The sequence below is a fragment of the Branchiostoma belcheri genome, unplaced genomic scaffold (genome assembly GCF_001625305.1).
Source record: "Branchiostoma belcheri isolate BF01 breed outbred unplaced genomic scaffold, Haploidv18h27 scaffold155, whole genome shotgun sequence".
Lineage (NCBI taxonomy): Eukaryota > Metazoa > Chordata > Leptocardii > Amphioxiformes > Branchiostomatidae > Branchiostoma > Branchiostoma belcheri.
The window spans coordinates 499,220-522,228 of NW_017802991.1; the positions used below are offsets into that span (position 1 = coordinate 499,220).

Below are 23,009 nucleotides of genomic sequence, written 5' to 3' on the forward strand. Positions count from 1 at the left end.
TATAATTCACATGGTTTTAATGTTTGCATGCATTTTACATGTTTGCTAGTTGTTTTCTGCTTATAAAATTTGTAACAAAAATTCACATACATTTTATGACAGAAAGTGATTCCTATTTGGCCACCATTACTATGATCATTATATTGACTAAGTTTATTACTAACAGTGCATACACACTTAACAATTCTCTGTCATTACTAACTTAGAATTTTTTGTTAATGACACAGGTATTACATTGTATTTACTGTAAGTGTTATGAATTTGAATAAGGACTGACTATGTACAGGTCTGTCCAAAATGCCCAAAACAACCTACAATGGGAAAATTTTTACATCTTAAGTTTTCATTGAAAATAGTTATAAACATCTTTGAATTTTTAACAAGCCTTACAATGATATGTTTATTCCTTGCAATTGTATACACTGACTCAACTATTGCTTGAAGTACTAAGTACATCAGATTCTACTAGACATTCAAGTATGTTCACAAAATTTATTTAAATTTGATGGCAAATGTTTTTAAAATAATATTGTATACAATATTATATAAGGAATGTTGTGTATTTTTTTAAGTGATAAGAAATAATCGAGACATGATGTGATAATTGATAACCCTCACAAGATTAATACAGAAATTATCATCATTCATATTTAAACACTAACTGCTGCATGGTGCATCTCTTTCAGACAATGCAGATTTCTTTGCAACCGATGCTTTTGCAGGTGGTTTTGATGCTTTCCAACCAACAAATGCAACCCCAGAGCCTGCTGCCAAAGGTAAATATTACTAATATCATTAATAAACAGTTGTTAATTACACAATTATGTACTAATTATATCAAGTATTACCATGTAATCCATTGTTGTAATAGTGTATACCGGTAATACATTTTGTACAATAACTGTAAATCACTTTATATTCGCGGTAGCAAAATTTCACAGTCTGAGAAAAATGGACACGTTTGCAGAACTACTGTACAATGTATAACTATATGTTCACAGTGGTGGCAGGTGTAGAAGAAAAAAAAGTCAGTAAAATATTTGTTAGCGGTAATGATGAATTCGTGGTATAGAAGTGACTGCAAAAACCGCGAATATAAAAGTACCATGTGATTTACAGTACACTCATTCATTGTAGCTTCTCTTTCAATTGAAAGGAAGGCATGTTACAATAATATAATATGCAATACAAATTCATGCAATGTAGTTTGGATTCTTCACTGAACAATGTTTATCCTACCCGGTGTCCTACAATGTAGTTGTTGTATTTCAGTTTGTGAAGATGGTTCCTCTGAGTCTGACTTTTGCTTCCTCCTTGTTCTTCCTGTGTTTTGTAGCAGACAATGAGGAGTTGTCTTTGGAGCCTTTGAGAATAGTGGAACCAATAGACAGTATACCTTCTTCAGTAGAGCAGCCTCCTGAAAGTAATTGTCACTTTTCTTTTATCACAGTCACGAAACTCTGCCAATTTCTTCAGTCTACTTTTCTGCTTTTTACTTTACTAATTTTAGTTTTCATCATGAGTCTTAACTTTTCCAGGGTGTAAGGTTTTAGATGTTTATGTATTATTAATATGCTTACATTGTCTTTTCTTCACAGTGCAATAGAGCCTGCCCATGCTCGCAATTCAGTTGATTCTGTATTCAATCCCTGCTGCTTTTAAATTTGACTATTTGACATTGGCATTGTAGTTACTTGAAACAGCATTCTGACATTGCTGAGAGTCACCTAATTTTTTTCGTCACCATTCAGGGTTCGAAATACTTTTTTCCAGTTACTTGAAAAATTGCATGTCATTGACAATAACAATTGTCAGCTACATGTAAAATCTGAAGTCTGCAATCTGAAAAATCTACAATGCAAAATTTAAGTTCAGTCTTCCCTTGATATACATTTTATACAACAAGATACACGAGAAAATCTCTTAAATTCTAATGACCATGATATTAAATTTGGTAACCTAAATTCAGAATCTGGGAGACCTTTAAAATAGTAATTATTATGCTCTACTGTAGTCACTATTTTTCCAAAATTGATATGATAGCAAAAGTGTACAAGACAAAATGTCAATAATGTCAAAAGTATGGTTCCAAAAATATCTCATTTTCAGAAAACATCATATCAAAAACTAAAAATGATTTTTGTATTTGAATAAGCAGCAGCAGCAAGGGTAAATTAATAACCTGGTGTATTAAAATAAATTTTACTGTTTCACTCACAGTGGGTCTGGAAATGGAATCAGTCACTCATCCTGCTCTGAACTTTGGAGGTGTGGGGCCTTGTACTTCTATTGGGCTGGCTGACTGGCCCCATATGGGGCCTTTGTTGAGCCCCTCTTTGCATGGCTTGATTAACTACAATTCTACTTTCAGGGTTGGACAAGTTTTCAAAAATCCACTTGCCCATGGTCATTATGAAATTCCACAACGCCTGAACCAACTTTTCATTGGACAGGCCCAGAATTTAAGTGACATATTAATTTCTATGCATCGTTACTTGTTTAAAAAAAGGATTAAAAAGTAATTTGACACTGCATGAGGACTTGAAAGGTTTTCTGACAAATGGACATAATTTCGACTGGTAATTTTGGTATTTTTACAGGGAAAAAAATCAGCAATTTTGCCTCAAACATTGCTATAGTTGGGAAATAAAAAAAATCATATTTACCCAAGGGTAGAATCATGCATTTGCCCAATCGGTCCTTTACTTGCTCTGGGCAAGTGGTCAAGCGGACTTGTCCAATCGTGACTTTGCTCTCTCTCTCTCTATGCGAACCATAATTTTCTGGGATTGTCACTGGTGTGAACACTAATTCATGAATGAGTGGCGATGCCGAAATCTCACAATCTGTTTCTCTCAACACCTTTTTGTGTTGTACATAATTTGATTCATGCTGCTAACACACTTACTTGTCATGACTGCTCTGCAATGCATTCAACGGTCTTGTAAAATACAATGAGAGTAAGGAAAAATGCTTGTTGAATATTAGATTTAATGCAATTTGGAACAAAAATAATCCAGAAATAGAAGTCTTTGATCAAAATTAATGGCATGGTGTGGCAGTTGAACAGAAGCAATAATCTAATCACTTTTTATTTAATTTCATAATATTCCAATAATGTGTGCTGCAGTGGTGAATTGGCTTACAACAATCAGATAGTGCTGCATACCCAAACCCACATTTAGGTTCAAGTCCAGAGGTTTAGGTTCAGTTCTGAACTTGTAAGTCTGGACCTAAACCCATGGCAAATACAAAATTGCATGTTGGCAACCTTGCAATATTTTCTGGGTGAAACTTTGGCCACTTAAAATGGAGGTCGGTTCTTGACGATGGCCGATGGCAATGTTTTTCTTCATTTTGCAGCAAAGATTTTGCAATCTACAGAAGGTTTTAGGTTGTTTGGAAAGAAAAGGGGTAAAACTATGTGAAAATTATTATTAATGGTCTTTTATGATAATAAGTCCGGACTCGGTTCTTCACTTTTTTTTTTGTTTGGACTTGAACCTATTATAATATTCTTACAAGTCCGAATCCAAGTCCAGTGAACAGGTATGCAGCACTACAATCAGAGGTATGTTTTCTATGACCATAAGTCTGACAGTGTTTTCTACATTTTCTCCAGGTCCGTTGTCGCCAAAAGAAGGTGGAGGGAAGCTGCTTCGGTACCAGGCTATCTATAACTTTGAGGCCAGGAATGACGATGAGATGTCATTGGAACGTGGAGACATTGTCTTGGTAGGACTATTGAAAGTCAGAAAAATTGTTGACAGTCTGATTACGTATGTAATGCCACCTCATAAATTCTGCCTTTGGCCTGTGACTTACAGTTCGTATGTGATCTGAGTTGAGGTAAACTATTACTACAGGTACTACAGTTATGTGTAGGTCTTGATTAACTATCTTTCCTACACGTGGAAGGGAAGTTACAGTAACTTTAACTATCTGTAAGGTCATTTATGTTCGCAAGATTTTTAACTTCGCGATATTCATGAATACCTTCTTGCAAATTTATCTCCTCGGGAACCCAACTTTCTGCACAACCCCCACTCCTCCCCCCACCCCAAAACACACCGTGCATCCTAACGCGAATTGAAACATCAAGTTTCAAACATAGCGGCAGCGTTGTGCCTTGGAGATGTCAAAACTACAAAATTACGAGAGCCGACTGATCTACACTCAGGCGCTGGAACTTGCACTGAGCAGTCACGCATGGAATCAGGACCTTGTCGGCGTATTGGCATGCAGTGGCAACGTTTGAAAAAATTACTGATTCGCAAAGTCAAAGACCTGAATGTGTATAATCTCGAAAACAAAAGTCTTCGCTTGTAGATGAACTTACAGTACTAGTAGATTATTTCTTCAGGAAAAGTTGTAGAAATCACCTTTAAATTGCAATTTAAAGCAATGTTAACTCTTTCTCTATAGAGGAACATAGTGAAACCATTGTCGTATGAACTGAACTGAATGTGTGATGTTCTGTTTCAGATCCCTGAAGTCCAGGAGGATGCGGAGCCTGGCTGGTTAGGTGGTGAGTGTAAAGGGCGGACCGGCTGGTTCCCAGCAAACTATGTGGAGAGACTCCCTTCTGAGGATGGTGATGTGGAGAGGCCACTCAGGTAATCTGTGAATAGTTTCACCAGATCGGTTAGTCAGTGTTTAAGAGACTCTTTTACACAACCACGGTTAACTTAGTGTTTTATTAAGCTGACGTTTCAGTGACTGTCACCTTCCTCAGGGCAATTCTGACTGGTTCATATTGCAAAGGTGTGGTTGCTATAGATACATTCCCAAATGCGAATCTGAATGCGAGTTTAGGTATGCACCACAATGTTCTCATATAATTATTATTACTTTGAATACAGTTGTCAGACAGTCATACTCTATTAAGTCTTTTTTTTTCATACATTGCTGGTAAGTTTTCATTTTGAATTTTTGATTTGAAGCACTCAAGATTTGATACAATCTACCATAAAAGCTTACACCAGCTACTGTACTTATTCTACATATTGAATGCAATTGGCCTATTTAATGTGGTACAGTTTGATCACTTAGACCTAATTGGTGCTAAGGAATAATGTCACATGATTTGAACAGTTATCTTCTACTTGTCTGACAGCCGCATCTCTGAAGATGTGGCCGAAGTGGAACCAGAAGACACATCCAACCAGATGACGAGTCTCGGGGTGTCTCAGCCTGAGGCAGAGGCACCCTCTCCAACTCCTGATCAGGTAGGAATCTCTCACATTTGTGACTTCCACCCATTGTTACCAAAATATAGCTCTGAGTCAGTGTTTCTCACACGTAGATGAAGGTTAGACATCCCGGTAATATGATACGCAAAAAAGCAGTTACTCAAGCAACTGGATATGATTTTGGAAACGTCAGACGTCATCACTAGCTTTCGTCAGTGACTGAGAGACCAGAGGAGAAATGCAGGTTTATAGAGGTTGCTTGAGTAACTGCTTTTTGGCGCAGTGTTTCTGACATTTCAAAATAGTCAATACAAAATAAAGATGCCAGACTGTAAGTTTTCTGGCATGCAAAAATTTAGATTTAACCTCTTTGCAAAAATGTGCTGTCCCTAAACCAAAAAAATGCAACAACATCATTTCCAACGTCCAAATTTTGTATTAGAATTTTTGAAAGCGTTGCACGCGGTTAGGGTGAAATGCGTTCGAATTGTTCTACGGTACATTTGGAAGCCCGGGCCGTACGCGTTAAGAACCCCTGGGCCGTACCGCTTGTTATCACACTGGCCGGAACACCCGTATCGAACAAAATCGCGGCCCAGGTATGACATAAAACTCTTTACAGGGACAAGCTGCACCTGAGGGTCTCCAAGCACAGGCCCTGTACCCTTGGAGAGCCAAGAAGGAGAATCACCTCAGCTTCAACAAGAACGATGTCATCACAATCAAGGAGCAAGCAGAAATGTGGTGGTCAGGAGAGCTGGACGGCAAGGTATACATTTTGTACATGTCAGCACCAGCATCATTACAAAAAACGTTTGAAATGTTTGAAATGGTTTGACATCCTTTAGCCACATTGTTTGAGAGAGGTCAGAGCTTGAATTAGTTACCTTCGCCAAGAAGGTTATGTTTTCAGAGGCGTTCGTGTATGTGTGTGTGTGTGTGTGTGTGTGTGTGTCTGTCTGTAAACACGATAACTTGAGAAGGCCTTGATGGATTGTCTTGATACTTGGTAGGTGGGTAGGTCTTAATGAGACCTCAAAATGATTAGATTTTGGGCCCCCTAGCAGCTTGTTACAGTACTGCAGCTGAACTTCCGGTTTTGATATCTCATGATCTAGACATGCTAGGGTGACAAAATTCGGATGGCACGTAGCTCTTGTGCTGGGAAAGAAGTGACGTGAGTTTGGGCCCCCTAGCGGCTTGCTCTGGAACTGCAGGGCTATCTGTTTGAATATATTCAAAAGAGAATAACTCAAGAACCGGTTGACGGATCGTCGTGATTTTTGGTATGCAGGTAGCTTACGTGATGCTTAATATAATTATGTGACAATTATGCAAATATGGATGTAATTTGCATAATTTATGGAGAAATTCTATAAATCAGCTGCATTCCATCATAGGACTATTGAAGCTTGTGGCATTGGTAATTGAGAACGAGATAAACACAGGCAGATATTGATTATGTAAATGAAGACTTAATTTGCATAATTAATGAGAAAATGTTATAATTCTGTAATGATAACTGCCTGGAATTTCATACTTATGGTCTTTGAAAGTACAGTGAAGGTGAACATCATTAAACATAATGTATTCAAATCAGGACCGCATTTGCATAATTTATGAGGAAATGCTAGAATGGCATTGTTTGTTAATATAAGACTGTCTTTTGGTTGAGAATATGATAAACTGATATAATTCATGAAAATGAGGATCCTATTTGCACAAGCAGGGGGAATAATCTATCATTTGTCAGCCATAAAGACTAACACCATTTGGCGAAGGTATGAGATCGGGGAACTCTAGTTTTTTCTGCATACATCACAATGTACCTGCCATGTGGGTTACATTGAAAATTTCCTGTACCACTCAGAATATTAAGTACAGACAGTTACATTAAACACTGTTCAGGAACCATTGAGCCATATAATTTTGTTTTACACTTCATACATTTTGTAAGACTGGTGGTGACAGTCAATGCAGCAAATGAGATGAAAATTCACATTCAACAGTTACTATACAGTGTACATTGTACATGTGTGCAATCATCATACATTGTATAAACCCAGTTCATAGACTTGTGCGGCTTATGTGCAGGTAGACAACAGAAATTCTACCTACAAAATGTAGTACACAGTCCCAGTAACCTGCATATATATATGCATATGCATGTGCAGGTGGTATTTCAAGCCCTGGAGTTGCTTCCATTGCTACGAGCGTGGAAAAGTTGTAAATACTACTGTCATGCATGCATAACGTTTAGTTTACAATGATTATTACATCATGTGTAACCCTCTGAAGTCAGGGAACAACAGACGATAAACCAGATAGTGAGTGTCCCTATCTTCTTTTTTTTTTAATCTCGACTGTGATGTCTGTTTTAGGTGGGCTGGTTCCCAAAGTCCTATGTCAAGCTGATCTCTGCCCCTGCAAAGAAAGCTAGGTAAGACCATTCATATTGGTAGAGTTCGGTACATGTATGTGCATGTCTTAAAATTGTTTACAGAAGAGACCCCTACCATTTGTGATGATTACTGCAAGTTTTTTTTCGGCTACACGTATACTGTTATTTGAGGAAGAAAGTGCAACAGTTGGATCATAGCTAAACTTCACATTTCTCATCATGGATTTTTGCATTAGCTTGACATCTTGAATAATAATTATTTAATACAATATCATATTAACAATAAGATTCTACAATATTCATCTTAAGTCTCCCATTTACATGTACAAATGAATGAATGAGACTTTATTTTCGTGTCGTGCGCTTTCCCGCGCCCAGCCCGTGTGGGCTTATACGACACCGATTCAATAAATCATACATAAACAAAAGAGAATCAAAGGTACAGATAACAGAATCCAAACAAAATATGAACACAAATAAAGGTAGACTATATACAATAATGGTGAACAGAGTGAACTCATAACAGATCGTAAATGCAAATAAAAAAATCTGTACATAATGAACCAAGGTCTCACATGTGTATATATTTTGCTTGATAACCAGCCCTGGTTCACAAGCCTCCACCCCCCTGGGACAGGCACCAACCCCCCCACCTCAGGAGGCCAAACCCTCAGTACAGCCTGCAGGAACAGGTCAGTAGGATTTTTTTTTTTTCTTATTAAATACATGTCTTGGACATGGTAAAGTCCCACTGGACTAAAGCAGTAAGACTGCTGTTGTTAGTGAAACATGGAGCAAAAACAGATTTTTATCTTGCCTTTCTAGAATGCACTGTGTTGTACACTAAGTCTTACATCTCCTAAGTGTAACAGTAGTGTTTCAAGTGCTACAGACTCGTCTGACAGGTCCAGACCTTTTGGCTTAGCAGTTAGGGCATTGGCTTCATGAGCTGGGGCCAGGAGACTTTGTTTCTACTCGCCCCCTAGTCACATTTCTGAACCTAATTTTTTTACAGACTGTAGAATGCTGTATTTATCCAGCATAAATTATAGTAATGAACCAGTAATGAATGCTTGTGTCTTGCCTATCTAGAATGCATTGCGTTGTATACCTACACCTCTGCTGAGCCCGGAGACCTGACCTTCATGGTGGGAGAGGTCATCCTGGTCACCAAGCAGGATGGAGACTGGTGGGAGGGCAGCGCGGGGGAGCGGTCAGGCATCTTCCCCGCTAACTACGTCAGGGTGAAGGAGGAACAAGACATTCCCACCATTACGGTAGGTTTCTGTTGGAGTTCAATGTATTACATGTATTACCCGTACTTAGTGCACAATTTAAAATGTCATGTTGGAAAGCCCTTTTAGTGTTCTGGTAGGATATAGCGGGGGCCCAGAAATTTTTAGTGGAGAGGTGCTTTCCAATCTGTGAATTTTCATGAAACTACTTAGAGAAATTTAACCTAAATTTGAACATTTTGAGAGAGGTGCTAGGATTTTGGGTACTGGGGGAGAGCCCTGATATAGGGATTTCCACCTTTAGTTACAAATCTGGTAACGCAAACTTCTTATATATGTGTTGATGACTATCAGACACCTTCCTCCTAGCTTCTGACTGGAGTACTAGTACTGCTTCTTGCCACTATATGTAACCGATGTAGGGGGCGCTTTTGTGGCGAGAACACAATCATCGACAAAGAGATTGACAGACAATTATAGACAGAAGTTCAAAAAGTGTTAGCATCATCATCAAATGCTAAGTCTAAGAAATATGATTGAAGCAGATTTTTTTATTCACGTTGCATTCTTGTGGTTCCTCACAGATTACGCTTGCACTGACTGATCAGGTATACCTGTAGAAATTGTATTGCTGAGATTCTCACTCTTTGATCTGGTGTATACTAGTCTAAATGAAGATCAACTCCACAATATAGATAAGTTATCACTAAACAACAGAGGAAACTCAAACTCTAAGAGGTGCTAATATGTAGGTGAACATAGTAGTGCTGAAAGAAAACATTCAAGTTTTTCTCATTTTTCCTTTGATTTTCTCATATACATTTTCATGTGATTTTAGTTTTGGTGCCTAATTTCACTGCCAAATTTACATGTACTTGTCATCATGCATTAAATATGCATAGTAATTGATACATTAAATGAATTGTTACAGGCAAATGTGTTAGACTAAGTACATTTGTTAAATGATTTCTGGTTGGCTATAATTCTGAGTTAATTGCTTTAGGTGACTGTGTATGACAACCTTTAGGGTGCTAAAGGTGAACTTTTGATTAGTTGATTCTAACTCAAGGACTTCTTTGACATTTTTCTACAGTGTAGAAATGTTATATCAACTTTCACTGTGTTGTAGACATACATGTATATCTGCTGGGTGTCATAATTGTTGTCTCAAAATGTAACATCTCAGTCTATAAATGCAATTTCAGGGCAGCAAAACAGAAAATATTCTGGATGAGGAAATCTGTTTGATTGACATTCTTACCTGTAGCACATTTTAATCATCATTTGAAGCTTGAAGCATTTGAAATTGAAATAGCCCCAAAATAAGCTACATGAGGTGTCTCTTTATTTTTGGGTACCACCAATAAATACTAGCCAGAACTAGCCTACGAGAGGCAACGAGTAACCGTTTTCTGTCAGCAACATCGCATTTTTACCTCACAGATTTCAGAATTCTCTGGGATAGGGCTGATTCAACTTACTACATTCAAAAAAAAAAATTGAAAAAAAAAACAAACAGAAAATTGACTTTGAAAACTGAATCCTGTTTTCCTGCTCTGAAATGGCTTTGGTGCCTTTAAGGTGTTTGTTAACCCCCTTCCTCTCCTCTGTACTGCCTGTTCTCAGACTACGGGTGATGAGCAAAAGGACATGATAGCACAGGACATAACACAGGACGCAATGGCAACTGAGGTTCGGAAACTTTCCCTGATTCTTTTACTAACAATTTAACAAACTCTATTCTACATCTTAAGGCCACACGAATTTGATTTGTTGGTTCTCGGATTCATCCGCTTCAATTTTTTCTGATTTGCAAAAAAAAAGATTGTCTGATTGAAGTTCTGAACTCCAAATTGTTGAATCGATATGTTGGCCCAAACAGTTGAAGAAAGCTCCCTGTCTTCCTAGTTGTTACAGTTTTCTATCAATGCATTGGTTTGCTAAAAAGTTAAAAATTCATTCATTTGTTTGAATTACATACACTGTACCAGCTTGGTATGTTGACTTCATGGTTTCTATCGTGGCTTTTGGGGCTATCATAGGATGCCAAGGTCCTTTTTTTCCGCCCTGTCGCTTCATATTATTTTGGAAAAAAAACGAGAACCGACAAACCAAATTGGTGTGGCCAACATCAATAGAATCAGTTAAGCTGTGAAGATAATTATTGCAGCTGTATAGATGAATTTCAAATCAAGAAATTCTTCGTAACAGTTAAAACTATGGCCTAGGAAAAACAAGTTTCCGGGTTTTTCAGCTCAAGGAAAAACCTGCTGACCCTAGCTTTTTACAGGACTTAAAAATCAGAAACAACACTATTTTCCTAGGCTTGTATGGTTTGAAATAACAATGACAAAGGAAAACAACCATCATGATAATTACTGTTAGACAAATTTCCTGCATTTTAGACTGGTCAATCAATAAGAAATAACCATATTATAATAATAATCATCATAATATAACCCAGTATAGACTGAATTACAATGTAGTCATAGTAATGGCAGCTACTAATAGCAGCACTGACTGAAAAGTGATAAAATTTTGTGATTTATAAAAAAAAGAAACCAATGAATCTTGATTGTTGCTGGACCACCAGAACCAGAAATGTTTTTTGTAACACAATGATGATGTCGTCTTTACGTTTGCCACTGGTCATTTTCAGGATGAATGGGAGAAATTGAGAGAAATGGAGGAGATGGGTGTACCTTTTGAGGTTCAGTACTGCATATTCTGTCAGAAAATTGGTTGTCACAAAGTTAACTAAAATTATGGATACCACATCACTATTAAAAAGTACATCGTATGTTGTAGAAATTAACTTTCACCAGCAAATAGGCATCTTGTTCTACTATCTGAAATAGAGCCATTGCAGTACAAATTACATACATCATGTATAGCTATACTTAATAAATAATGTCATGCTTTCAATGAGCATTCTGCTTGTATATATAATATCTCTGAATTACAGTCAAACTTGCCCTAGCCGCTTTTTCTTGGTCCAATTTTTTCCCCATAGACCTACATGTATAAGCATTACTGGTGTTATTAGGGACCGCACAAATGGCCTGATCTCTGCCTATGACGACTGCTTCATTTTTTTAACATGTGGCAAAAGACGGCATGACAGTCTTTGCGCAATGTAAAATGACTGTCTATATAATTATTGTAAAATTTTGTAGCCTGGTTACCAAACCTATTATAGCTCCCGAGTCATACATCCGCTATTTGCAGAAAGGATGTACAACATGTATGACTCAGGAGCTATAATGGCTTTGGTAACCAGGTTAAAAATTTTGCAGTTTTCTCAATTTTCTCTTAGTCTTGTTCTATGAAGACAAGTTTTCCTCAGTCCCCTGGGTAGTCGTCTTAGGCAAGTTTGACTGTATAATGATGCTAAACTAGGATGTAGAATCTTCAAAACTTGGTGATCTCCTTTTCCGAATCTGTGCTTTGTTTAACCCCAGGCTTCCCTTCCAGCTTATTAACATGAATATTGTGTTGTTTCTCTGCCTGTTCTGTATGTGTGTAACCACATAGGAGGTGACGCAACAACAGCCTCCTCTGCCAAAGCAACCCATGCCCATGGAAGACAATGTAACCATCCATATCCACTTTCTTACAGTGTCTCAGGGCTCTAGCCAGCACCCGTTTTTCCCTCAACAATTGCAGGGACTTTGTGGCGTGTGACATAAAAAAAATTTCAGGGGTCTTTCCATAAATTCTTAGGGGAGAGGTGCTCCCTAATCGGTTGATGAAAAATCATTGAATTTTCATGTAAATACTAAGAGAAAACCCTAAATTTGGACATTTTGCGAGAGTTTCTAGGATTTTAGGGAGAGGGGGAGCACCCTTCATTGCTTGGGGAGAGCCCTGAAATTTAATCCTTTGATAGACAAAAATCTTGGGTAAAAATATTAAAAAATTCTAACAACCACTCTCGACCCTCAAAATCTGGGAAATTGCATTTTTAAGGCTTGAAAATTCAAAATTTGCCCGCTAGACCCCCTCACAAGATTGCGAGCCCTCTCCTCCAATTCCAATTATGAACCAGGGCTGACGGAAAAAAAATCAAGCTGGCTGGAGCTCTGCACTGTCTCTAAGGTGTTGTGCACTTAGGTCCTGTTTACTATAATCCCACATACAATATATGTGCACGTAGATTATATTTAATGTTTGGAGCAAAAAGGAAATGTTAGATGTAACACACTTTGTAGACCTATCGGAGAAATTTATTTTCATCGTAATTTTTACACCAACTTCACTTCATTGTTTAAGCACCTCATCTTAAATGTACTACTGCACTTTCCACCATTTCAACCAGTCTTAATATGTTTTTTTAAAGGGATTAATTACTAGTAATTAATTGCAAGTTGCAATGATAATATCATTGTAGGCTTAGAAGAAATTAGACTAACTAAAAGTTTATTTTGCATTTATTAGAAAAAGATTACTTTTCAAATTAGTAGCTCAGGTTGATTGTCTTAGTTGTCATTTTTCTTAATAATTTTCTGCAGATGTTTTTGCACAGATACCTAACTCTGATATAAGACAGTCATGCTTCAGCAAAAATTTCCTGCTTTAGGATCACTTCTAAATGCGTCACTGTGTTTTTTCTGTAACAGAATTCAACATCTATTTAAAGTGTAATTTGCACAGCAAGCCTTTTCTGACAAAAACAAGACAAGTGTAACTTGTATAGGCCTCTTTCTCCTTGTTAGGCCACTTTGATGTAATTTTACAGATAACATCCGGATGTGCATTGATTTTTTAAAATAAAAAATCACCTACGAGGCTCTGGCCTGGGTGCCATTCTCCATAGTCCATTGTAGCTAGCAACAGTAAGAAGCCGGCGGTAACTACAGTGGATAGCACCCAGGCTGCAGAAGCTCCATGGAACTCAAGAACTCAGTACAGTGCCGACTCATAAATGTCCTAAAAGGCCAGCATGTGCCGGCTTGTCGTAAAAATTGCTATGTACAGTGTTCTACCACAAATTCACAATACTAGCTTTGTATTCCTGTGTTTTTTTTTTCTTGCTGTAAATTTTATCATTTGCCCACGCACACTAGTTTTGGGGTCTTTAGAGGATGTCATCCATGAAATTAAGTCAGTCTGGTCTCAGAGCCTTTATCAGATAATTGGTCTGTTTAGTCCACTTACAGATCACATGTGGTTCTCTCTGTTCAGTCCCAGTGAAAATACTGTACTAAGAAGAAATCCTTATAAAGAAGTGCTGCTGATTAAATTTCACTGGATCAGTGCCAAGAAAAGCAAACATGAACCCCTGCACAAGGAACACTGAGTCTCTTTGTGCCATTGTCTGTAGGAATTTTGAGAGAAGTTCACATTTAAAACCCTGTAGTGACTGTTGCATTTGATAAGATCAAAATGTTGACCCAAAATATAAAGTAAATAGGCCTTCAGTGCCACTGTTTCACTTTAGAATGTAGCCTTCGTACCATTTCCATAAAGAAATCATTTCAGATTTGGCACAACTTGGCTTTCGGTACATTGGTGTCTGTTGTATTCATTCTGAATTAAATATTAATTTTTCCCAAAAAAAAAAGAAATGACGTGGCGGGGAAAAAATAAACAGCCATGAAGTCAACATACTAGGCTGGTTTGTAATTCAAACAATGAATTTTGAGCTTTTAATCAAATCACTGCATTGGTTCACATTGTAGATGAAGAAACTAACAACAGGAAGAAAAGGACTTTCCTCAACTGTTGGGGACAAAATATGAGCATTTTAGAGTTGATCCAGAACCTGAATAAGTTTTTTTTTTTTCAGATCAGAAAAAAAACATGAAGCAGGCAAATCCTATAACCAATTGATTGAACTAGTATGGCCTAACTGTTATTGAAAAAAAAATCCCATGCCACACAGTCAAGCTGAAATTTATCATTACGAAGGCGTCTGAATGCAAGTTTGACGAAGGTTTACAATTCAACAAACTCAGTGACAAATTTATGTGGAGGCACATTGCCCACATAGTTACCGTGTTTCTATGACAAACCCATTTAAACATTTCACTCCATGATTTCTACTTGTCCTGCAAAACTTCCTGTTAGCATTCCAGAGATAAACCAAGAATACAGATTACAGCGAAAGTTTCCCCAAGGTGTAATCTGAGCAATGCCAGACTTTGTAATCATAGTCTGTCTTTCAGTGTTTGCCTTCAAAACTTCTTGTTATGAAAAACATTACCTTCATCATCTCTTTTTTTTTTAGTCCAAAGAAAATCTAAACTCAAGTTATTTTACGCTCATTTCTGTAGTATAAAGAACAACTCACCAAAAAAGAAAAATGTGGATATTCTGACTCCCATGTTGAGAACTGAGTACCTTGAGGAAGTGTTTCTGAGTGTTGAGATGTTCCCCACAAGACCCCTAAGGTTAGACATAAGAAGATTGCTGCACTCTTAGCTGTAGAGCAAGTATGAGCCTCGGCAAGAAGGCTGTGGCGTCCCGTCTGCCCAAAGTTTTCCAGGTAATGCTGGGCATTTTCCGTTGCTAGGATGATTGAGATATATTGTATATTTGTTTGTTTTTTGTCTGGTAAACTAACCAAACATGTTTATTGTTTTTCTAGATTACCTCCACAAGATCAACAAAGAGACCAGGTATGTTTAGGATGAAATTACATTTTTTCCTTCAGACATTTGTATTAATTGTCTTTATAGGTCTTGTAATATTCAAGAGTGTCTATGGTGACTTTCTGTCAGTAAATGCATGACTCAGGCCTTTTTGTCAGAGCATAGGGGTGATGCCCATCTCCATTTCTGTAGCCCTTGGGCCACACAGTTGAGACGCTGGTAGTGTTGTGTGTTTGACCTTCCCATACTCTTTCTCATAGATGCTGAGTGCTAAGCAGAGAAAGCATTACGTACCATTTTTAAAGTCTTTGGTATGACCCGGCCAGGGTTTGAACTCACGACCTCTCAGTTACAAACTTTAAGCGAGCACTCTACCCGATTGAGCTATTGCATCATTTTTTTGTCAGGGCCTAAGCTGAACTTAGTTGTGTTTTTATGATAGCCTAACACCAGTAACAGTATAACATTATGTTGACATTTTTATAATATTATTACAGAGATAGCCCAGGTTATAGCTGCGTACCAGGCACAGGGAGATGAACAACTGTCCCTGTCTCCTGGACAGTTCATCAAGGTGAAGAAGAAGAGCGGATCAGGATGGTGGGAGGGTGAATTACAGGTGTGTTTGTTTATTTGTTTGTTTTGCACTCTCAGAATAAAATGAAATATAACAATTGAAGTTTTAAATTAAAAGTAGACATGCATGCATGGGAGGGCCAGAAACCTGGTGGTTTATATTTGGCCCTTCACATACCATTAGATTAAAAGTTGATACCATTGATACTAAACAATTCGAAGAACTAAATGAAACAATACAAATTATAGATAAAAGTTACTAATTGATTTGTGTGAACAAGTTATAAATATTAACTCTTTCTTTGAATTTGTGTCTTTTTTATAATAATACAGTACAAATCTCGCAAAGTTCCCTTCACTCGCGTTTTGCACCCAGTTTTAAGTTCTTTATTTCTTGTCCAAAACTCATTTATATTAAAAATCGTATAAATCAGTATGACAACAATCATGGTTAAAACTCGTCCAAAAGCCGCATAAACCTTGTGCACTAATCAAAATTAGCAATCACGAGTGGCTATCTGTAATCTGCTATCTGCATAACCATTTATAGTTACACGCATTTTACTCAAGAAATGAACATGATTTGAATGAGAATTGCATGGCTTTTGCACACATTTTAATAAAGAAATGCATACAGCTTTTAATTACGTTTTACACAACTTTTTATCACGATTTTTAAGCACATATATGGAAAGTTATTCGAGATCTGTACAGTATGTTCTAAGACTTTGCTTTATATTTTCTCTCAAAGCTTATACCAATGTCTCACTGCACTGAACTTCAGTATAAATAAACATATTCACTTGTCTTACAATGTCTACGGTGTGTTCCTGCTAGAGAAAACACAGATAAGCATTTCTGTCAGCTACTCTGAGTTATTCTAATGGCCTTGAGTTTGTTATTGCAAGTGCTTTCAGGCTGACTTATAAATATTGGTTCAAAGTGACCAGTAAGTGTAAAATTGGCTCAGATTCAAAAATGCAAACTCCGTTCATCCATTCCAAGATGTTTTTGTGGAAGATGCCAAATGCAAAAGCGATGCTGCCTTAGTCAATTAAAAAGTTAGGAAATTTGAAAAAAAAAAAAAAAATTTTTCTTTATAACTACATCAGAATCTGTCAAAACTTTGACAGACCTGCATCTTCTTTCTCATTGGTTGAGGTAATTTTGATTGACAATCGACAGACCTGCATCTTTTGATTGACAACAAATTCGACAGACCTGCATCTTCTTTCTCATTGGTTGAGCTAATTTTGATTGACAACCTGTTGTTACCACTGATAGCACTGATCATGATACAATAATGTTTAACTTAGTAACATTAATGTCTTTGATACAACAATGGACTTTAGACACCCAGGTCGAACATTATGTGATAAAAGATATGCTAGTTTGTATCGTATACAGCCTGGTTCTAGCTATTTATGGGTGGTACCTGATTTTTGTTACCTTTTCATACTTAAAAGTATGAAAAGGTAACAAAAATGTGCTAAGGAATTTGAATGGCAGTAAATGTCAATATCAGACAGATTTCCTCATCCAGAATATTTTGTATTGCCGCCCTAAAATTGCATTCAATTTGGATGTAATATTTAAATCAGCTTAATTGTATGGTGTAAAAGTGCATTGTATTCTATTGTCATGTTGGCACATTCAAGGCCTTCCCCACAACTAAACATAAACAAAGAAGCTGTAATTAACAAAAACTATAAATTTGAATAAAATGCTATCATGCTTCACCTCTGACGATGATGACTAACAAACAAAAATCAGTAATAACACAAAGCTGAATCAACATTTCAGTGTAGTCTGTCAGTGTGATGATTGTTTTTACTGAAAGTAAAGTTAAAGATGTCATGTTTGAAATGTTCCGTGTGTAGGCCCGTGGACAGAAGCGTCAGGTCGGCTGGTTCCCTGCCAACTATGTGAAACTGCTGGGTGCTGGGGGAAGTGGGAAGTCCACCCCTACAGACTCCATCAAGTCAGCCTCCCCCCTCACTGTGTCAACTACCCCCACCATGTCTGCTGTGGTGAGTTTTTTTTTAATTGTTATTCACTTAATAGTTTACCACAAAACAAGGCTCATCAGAGCCACTTAAATGTTTTGGGTTACTGTACAGCCAGTGAGGACAGATGTTTGTTGGCCTTAGACTTAAAAAGTTTAAGGTTGAACCCATGTGGGAAACAATCACGTGGAAGCTTGTTCCATAGTGATGTTGTTTGAGGAAAGTAGCTTTCAGCGTGGAACTTCCTCCTAAGAGGTGGAGAATGGAGGAAGAAAGAGTGGCTTTATTCAGTGAAGTGGCAAGACGTGTCCTTGCTGAGAATGTTCGAGGTGGACCGTTGAGGCACTAGCGAGTGAAGTTCCGCGGAGCATTTACATGTACCGTGGAAGTAGCGATAAAATAGTCAGGCACTGATGCTACAAATTCTGTACATGCACATGTATATCACACTATACTAATAAGTCTTGTTTGAAAATTTTTTAAAGGAACATAATATTTTTTCGCTGTACATGTACTAATTTATATCCATGGTTTTCGTGGTCACTACAATCTGTACTGCGAAGTTATCATTACCATGAACAAATAATTTGCAGACTTCCTTCTATGATGCACCTGGAGCTACGTGTACCTTGAACATTAAGTTCCACGGACATGTCTGTCAATTTTCAACTTTTGCTACTGTGAATATAAAGTGATTTACAGTACCCACTAGTCAATTTAACTTTGAATACAAAGAAATTATAGCAAATCTAAAAGAAAAAAAAATTTCAATGAAATGCCACAAATTATTTATCAGGACTATTGTATACCATCATCAGATTTTCATTGCATGTCTGTGGTGAGCCTGCTCTTGTTAGTTAAGTGGTCCTTGAGTAACAAAGCATAATTGATTTTATGATTGTCTGCATTAGCAAGAAGAAAGTGTACCAAGTGCTACAACCTCAGCCTCACCTGCACCTGCACCGGCAGCAGCTACAAGTAAGTCCTTTAGAAGTTAAGTACATGCACAAAGTCATGGAGGTCTGGATGCACAATGTCTAATCTTTGTAACATAAAGAGATTGCATAATTCGCAACTACCATAAAGGAGCTTACAAGCCAACATTTGGTGACCGTCTGTCGCAATCATGATTGTTTCTCTGGCTAATGGCAATACTGACTGGTTCTAAATGTTGTCCTAAATTGACAGACAGTCGCCAAAGTATTCGCTTGCAAACTCCCTTTGTTGCAATTATACAATCATGTACATGTAAATCTTTGTTATGTACAATGTAGTCACTTATCAAACTGATAAAGGACTTACAATGTAACCACAAGCATGATAATAATATACTCATCTTGAAACTTAGGTCAATTTAGAGATTAACTACTTAAGGTAACAATTGGAGCAGTAGAAGAATGTTCTGAAACGAGATGATTGACATATTGTTGATATTAATACTATCCATTTTTTTGACAGGTTTTGACGTGACAGCCATGTACGACTACAACGCAGGCCAAGATGATGAGCTGTCCTTCAAGGCAGGCCAGACGATAACTGTCATAGCAAAGGAGGATGCTGATTGGTGGAAAGGCACAGTGGAGGGCCGAACTGGGCTGTTTCCATCCAATTACGTCCGTCCTCTCTCTGACAGCAGTCAGCAATGTGAGTACACAGTTCAATTGTTTTGATTAGTTGTTAAGAACAGATTTCCTTGCAATAATTATCTTTCACATACACCCCATTAGGCCTTTTTGTTTTTTTGTTTTGAAGTCAGAAAGAGAAAAAATTAGTGACTACATGTACAATGAAAGTTAGTTTTGAGATGGCTTACAATGGAACAGGGAAAAATGTGGACATTACTCTTTCCTCATGCACTTTCATTTCGTACATGATTCATAACTGGATTTTTTTTAGTTTGTTTAACATGATTTTGCACATTACCATTCCATATCCAGTGCATATACCATTTTCTACACACTATATACAGGTAATGTCATTACTTGAACAGTAATCTTGGTTGTCAGTGAATGCGTCAGAGCTGAAGTTGAGGTTTTGAGATGCTCAACATTCTAGGAAGTCCCTCCCTCAACAATATACAAATTTATCATAAGGGATATAGTTTCAAAACATCTTAGAAAAGTGTAGGAATTTTGTTGTTCCTGAAAATAATACAAGACAGATTATAATGTTTGGCAAAGTGATTGCAGCTATAAGGTGAGATGATTATGGCAGCAACCATAACATGATTCTGAAATCTTCTTTTAAAACTGGAGAGAATTTTTACACTGAAACACCAATATTGGACTGCAGTTACTGTGGTTTGGCTAACCAAGGTTGTATTGAATACCATGCCATTAATATATCAGAACCATGTTTTAAGTTAAAACTTTTGTTCCAACACAAAGGATTGTTCTCACCTAGAGCTTTCAACCAGTCACTCTCAGGCTGGTCTTCTTTAAAGGACTGACCCAGTGAGATTTGTCATGTGGCTTTTCTGAAGTGTGACGCCAATACTGGGTCAAAGGTATCTGGTAAACAATGTTGGCCCCTGTTGCGGTTATGTACATTGACCCAGTGGTTGAAGTCACACTTCAGAGAAGCCACGTGACTAGTTTCACTGGGTCAGTCTGTCGAAAAAGGCCAGAGTGACTGGTCAAAAGATATATAGGTGAGGACAATCCCTCGTGTTGGTACAAAAGTTTTTAACTCTAAACATGTAGCTACATGTACCAAACACAGACGAACTTTCATGATAATATCAGGGCCAAACAAGTCTTCCACACTGTTCATCCCTTCATGTCTCTCTCTTTCTCTCCTTGCCCTCTGTAGGAGTGTGTTGGGGTGCCCTTGCTCAAAGAGACCCACTACTGTATTGCCAGCTTTGGGGAGCTGCTTCTACCTTGAATGCACCAAGACAGTGTAATAATAATTGCATAAATCTGAGGCCAGCTTTCAGACGGAGATCTTGTTCATGAAATTGTAGTTTTAAACTCGACGCTTGTTGGAAGATCAGATAGGACATACTGTAATTCACTTTATGGTCGCGGTAACAAAAGTTTGCGGTCTGAGAAAAATGGACGCGTTAGCAGAACTATATGTCGCGGTGGCGGCAGGTGCAGAAAAAAAGAAAGTCAGCAAGTTGTGTGTTCAGAGTTCACGGCACAGAAGTGACCACGAAAAACCGCAAACATAACAGTACCGCAAAAAAATCGTGAATTACAGTACCAGACTGAATGCCATGCCATCTTCATCGCACAAGCAAGGGGTCCATGGAAATTGTCAGTTTGTTCCCAGAAAATATCACAGACACACAGGAAAACTCCTTGCTTGTTTGTGACGTTGGCATCTTCGTTTGGAATCCTCGAACTCTTCTAACAGGCGCTATTTAATGATTCGTAATTCCAACTCTGATGTTGTAATGTCCAGCTAATGTGAATGTGACTTGTTGATTCACAAATTGTGTAAACTGCATGCCGCACCCAAAGTGTACCATAAGAGTAGTGGGTCTTTTTTCTGAGGGTTGGTCATGTGTAGCTCCATGGTTTTTTTGTGTTTATTTTGTGCCCCTGTCATCTTGCATGTGTGAACAATCGTTGTGATGATGTAATTCTCTCTGAGATCCCACCGGATTGAGCCTCCTCCGAAGAAAGACCCACCTTACCCAATAAGGCTAATAGTATGTACTAGATTTGATTATATGGATGACATCCCCGCGCGCATGAATTTTCCTCCATTTCCAAAACGAAAGTTTTCAACCCAACTGGAAACCATACAAAGCAGCTACAAAATGAGTAAATCTATGCCATAAATTGCAAAAAACATATAAATTATTTGAAAACAATACAGTAATGTCATAGAATTCCAAAATCAATTCCAAAGGAAAAGGCGAAAATGCATAGAAATGAAAATGAAGAGTCTGTTATTCGTTATACCATACTCTTTGTGTTTAGTCATTTGTTCAACCTTCATGACCATGTCTCGAAGATTTCATAAGGAAGGCAACTTTTTTTTGCCGAACTTTTTTTATTTGCACCCTCACATCATTTTGGGTGTTCCCAGAGGATGTCATCCATGTAATCAAATCAACGTGGCCTAAGCATTTATTTTGAGATCTGCATCAATGCACAGACAGACACGTTTTCTGTGTGATAGCAAATGTGTCATTTGTGTTTAATGCTACACAATCATACATTTGTATGTTATAGACTGTTGATGATTGTGGATGGGTTGAATGTTGGTCTGCAAATTTTCTGCCAAGGTATGTGTTTGACATGCTTATTTTTATTTTATTACCTTATTGGTTGATCTGGCAAACATATGGAAAAATCTACTTACAATATTCTTCATACATGTATCCACCCTCAACTCATTTCTTCTGCTTTCATTTAGATTTTCTGAAAGTCACTGGTATATTTTTGAATTTCAGCTGTTACAATCATGTACACCAGGTTTGGTGAAAAAAATCAGATCATTCAAAATGTTGCAATTCTTGGGCATTCTGCAAAACTTAATTGTACCATCATGATGAGAGAAGGCAGAAAAGTTGTAGCTCATGTCGCAACCCTCTTTACTGTACCATAATTTGTTGAAGGTATCAAACACGCATTAAGTATTGGTGTGGTTCGTTTACAACCTAAAGAACAAACTTGCACTGTTCTGACATAGCATTAGGCAACTCAATGTCTACAACGTAATTTTACATACTACATAAATGAGCCATCATACCACAGTGCTAATTAAAATGGTATTGTTAGTTTTTTTCCATGAAAACTTTTGGTTACATTGACACTAAGACAAACAGGTAAAAAGTGCTGAACACTCAGATAGTATAACAATAATTTTCCTAAAAATGGTTAAATATATACAGGTTTTTACTGAATGCCCAGTACTTTTTACATGACGGAGTTAGCAAATTGTGGTAACATGAACATTTTTTCCACACAATTAGAGCCTTGATCTGGCTAAATCAATGTAGGAGAAAGTCGGTGTACAGTGGTCAGAAAAAAAGTCTTCAGTTTTAGAAC

General features: G+C 37.5%; 1 protein-coding gene across 1 annotated transcript in view; it reads left to right on the forward strand.

Annotated features, from left to right (window-relative positions):
• LOC109465644 (intersectin-1-like) overlaps positions 1 to 23,009 on the forward strand; it is a 70,239-nt gene that overhangs the window by 29,549 nt on the left and 17,681 nt on the right. The window contains 15 exon segments of the mRNA XM_019763022.1: positions 3,623 to 3,735; positions 4,486 to 4,616; positions 5,117 to 5,228; positions 5,815 to 5,961; positions 7,574 to 7,632; positions 8,197 to 8,285; positions 8,686 to 8,870; positions 10,455 to 10,520; positions 11,488 to 11,538; positions 12,363 to 12,419; positions 15,418 to 15,448; positions 15,919 to 16,040; positions 17,878 to 18,027; positions 18,915 to 18,981; positions 19,462 to 19,647. Of these exon segments, the coding sequence (XP_019618581.1) occupies positions 3,623 to 3,735; positions 4,486 to 4,616; positions 5,117 to 5,228; positions 5,815 to 5,961; positions 7,574 to 7,632; positions 8,197 to 8,285; positions 8,686 to 8,870; positions 10,455 to 10,520; positions 11,488 to 11,538; positions 12,363 to 12,419; positions 15,418 to 15,448; positions 15,919 to 16,040; positions 17,878 to 18,027; positions 18,915 to 18,981; positions 19,462 to 19,647 (1,566 nt within the window).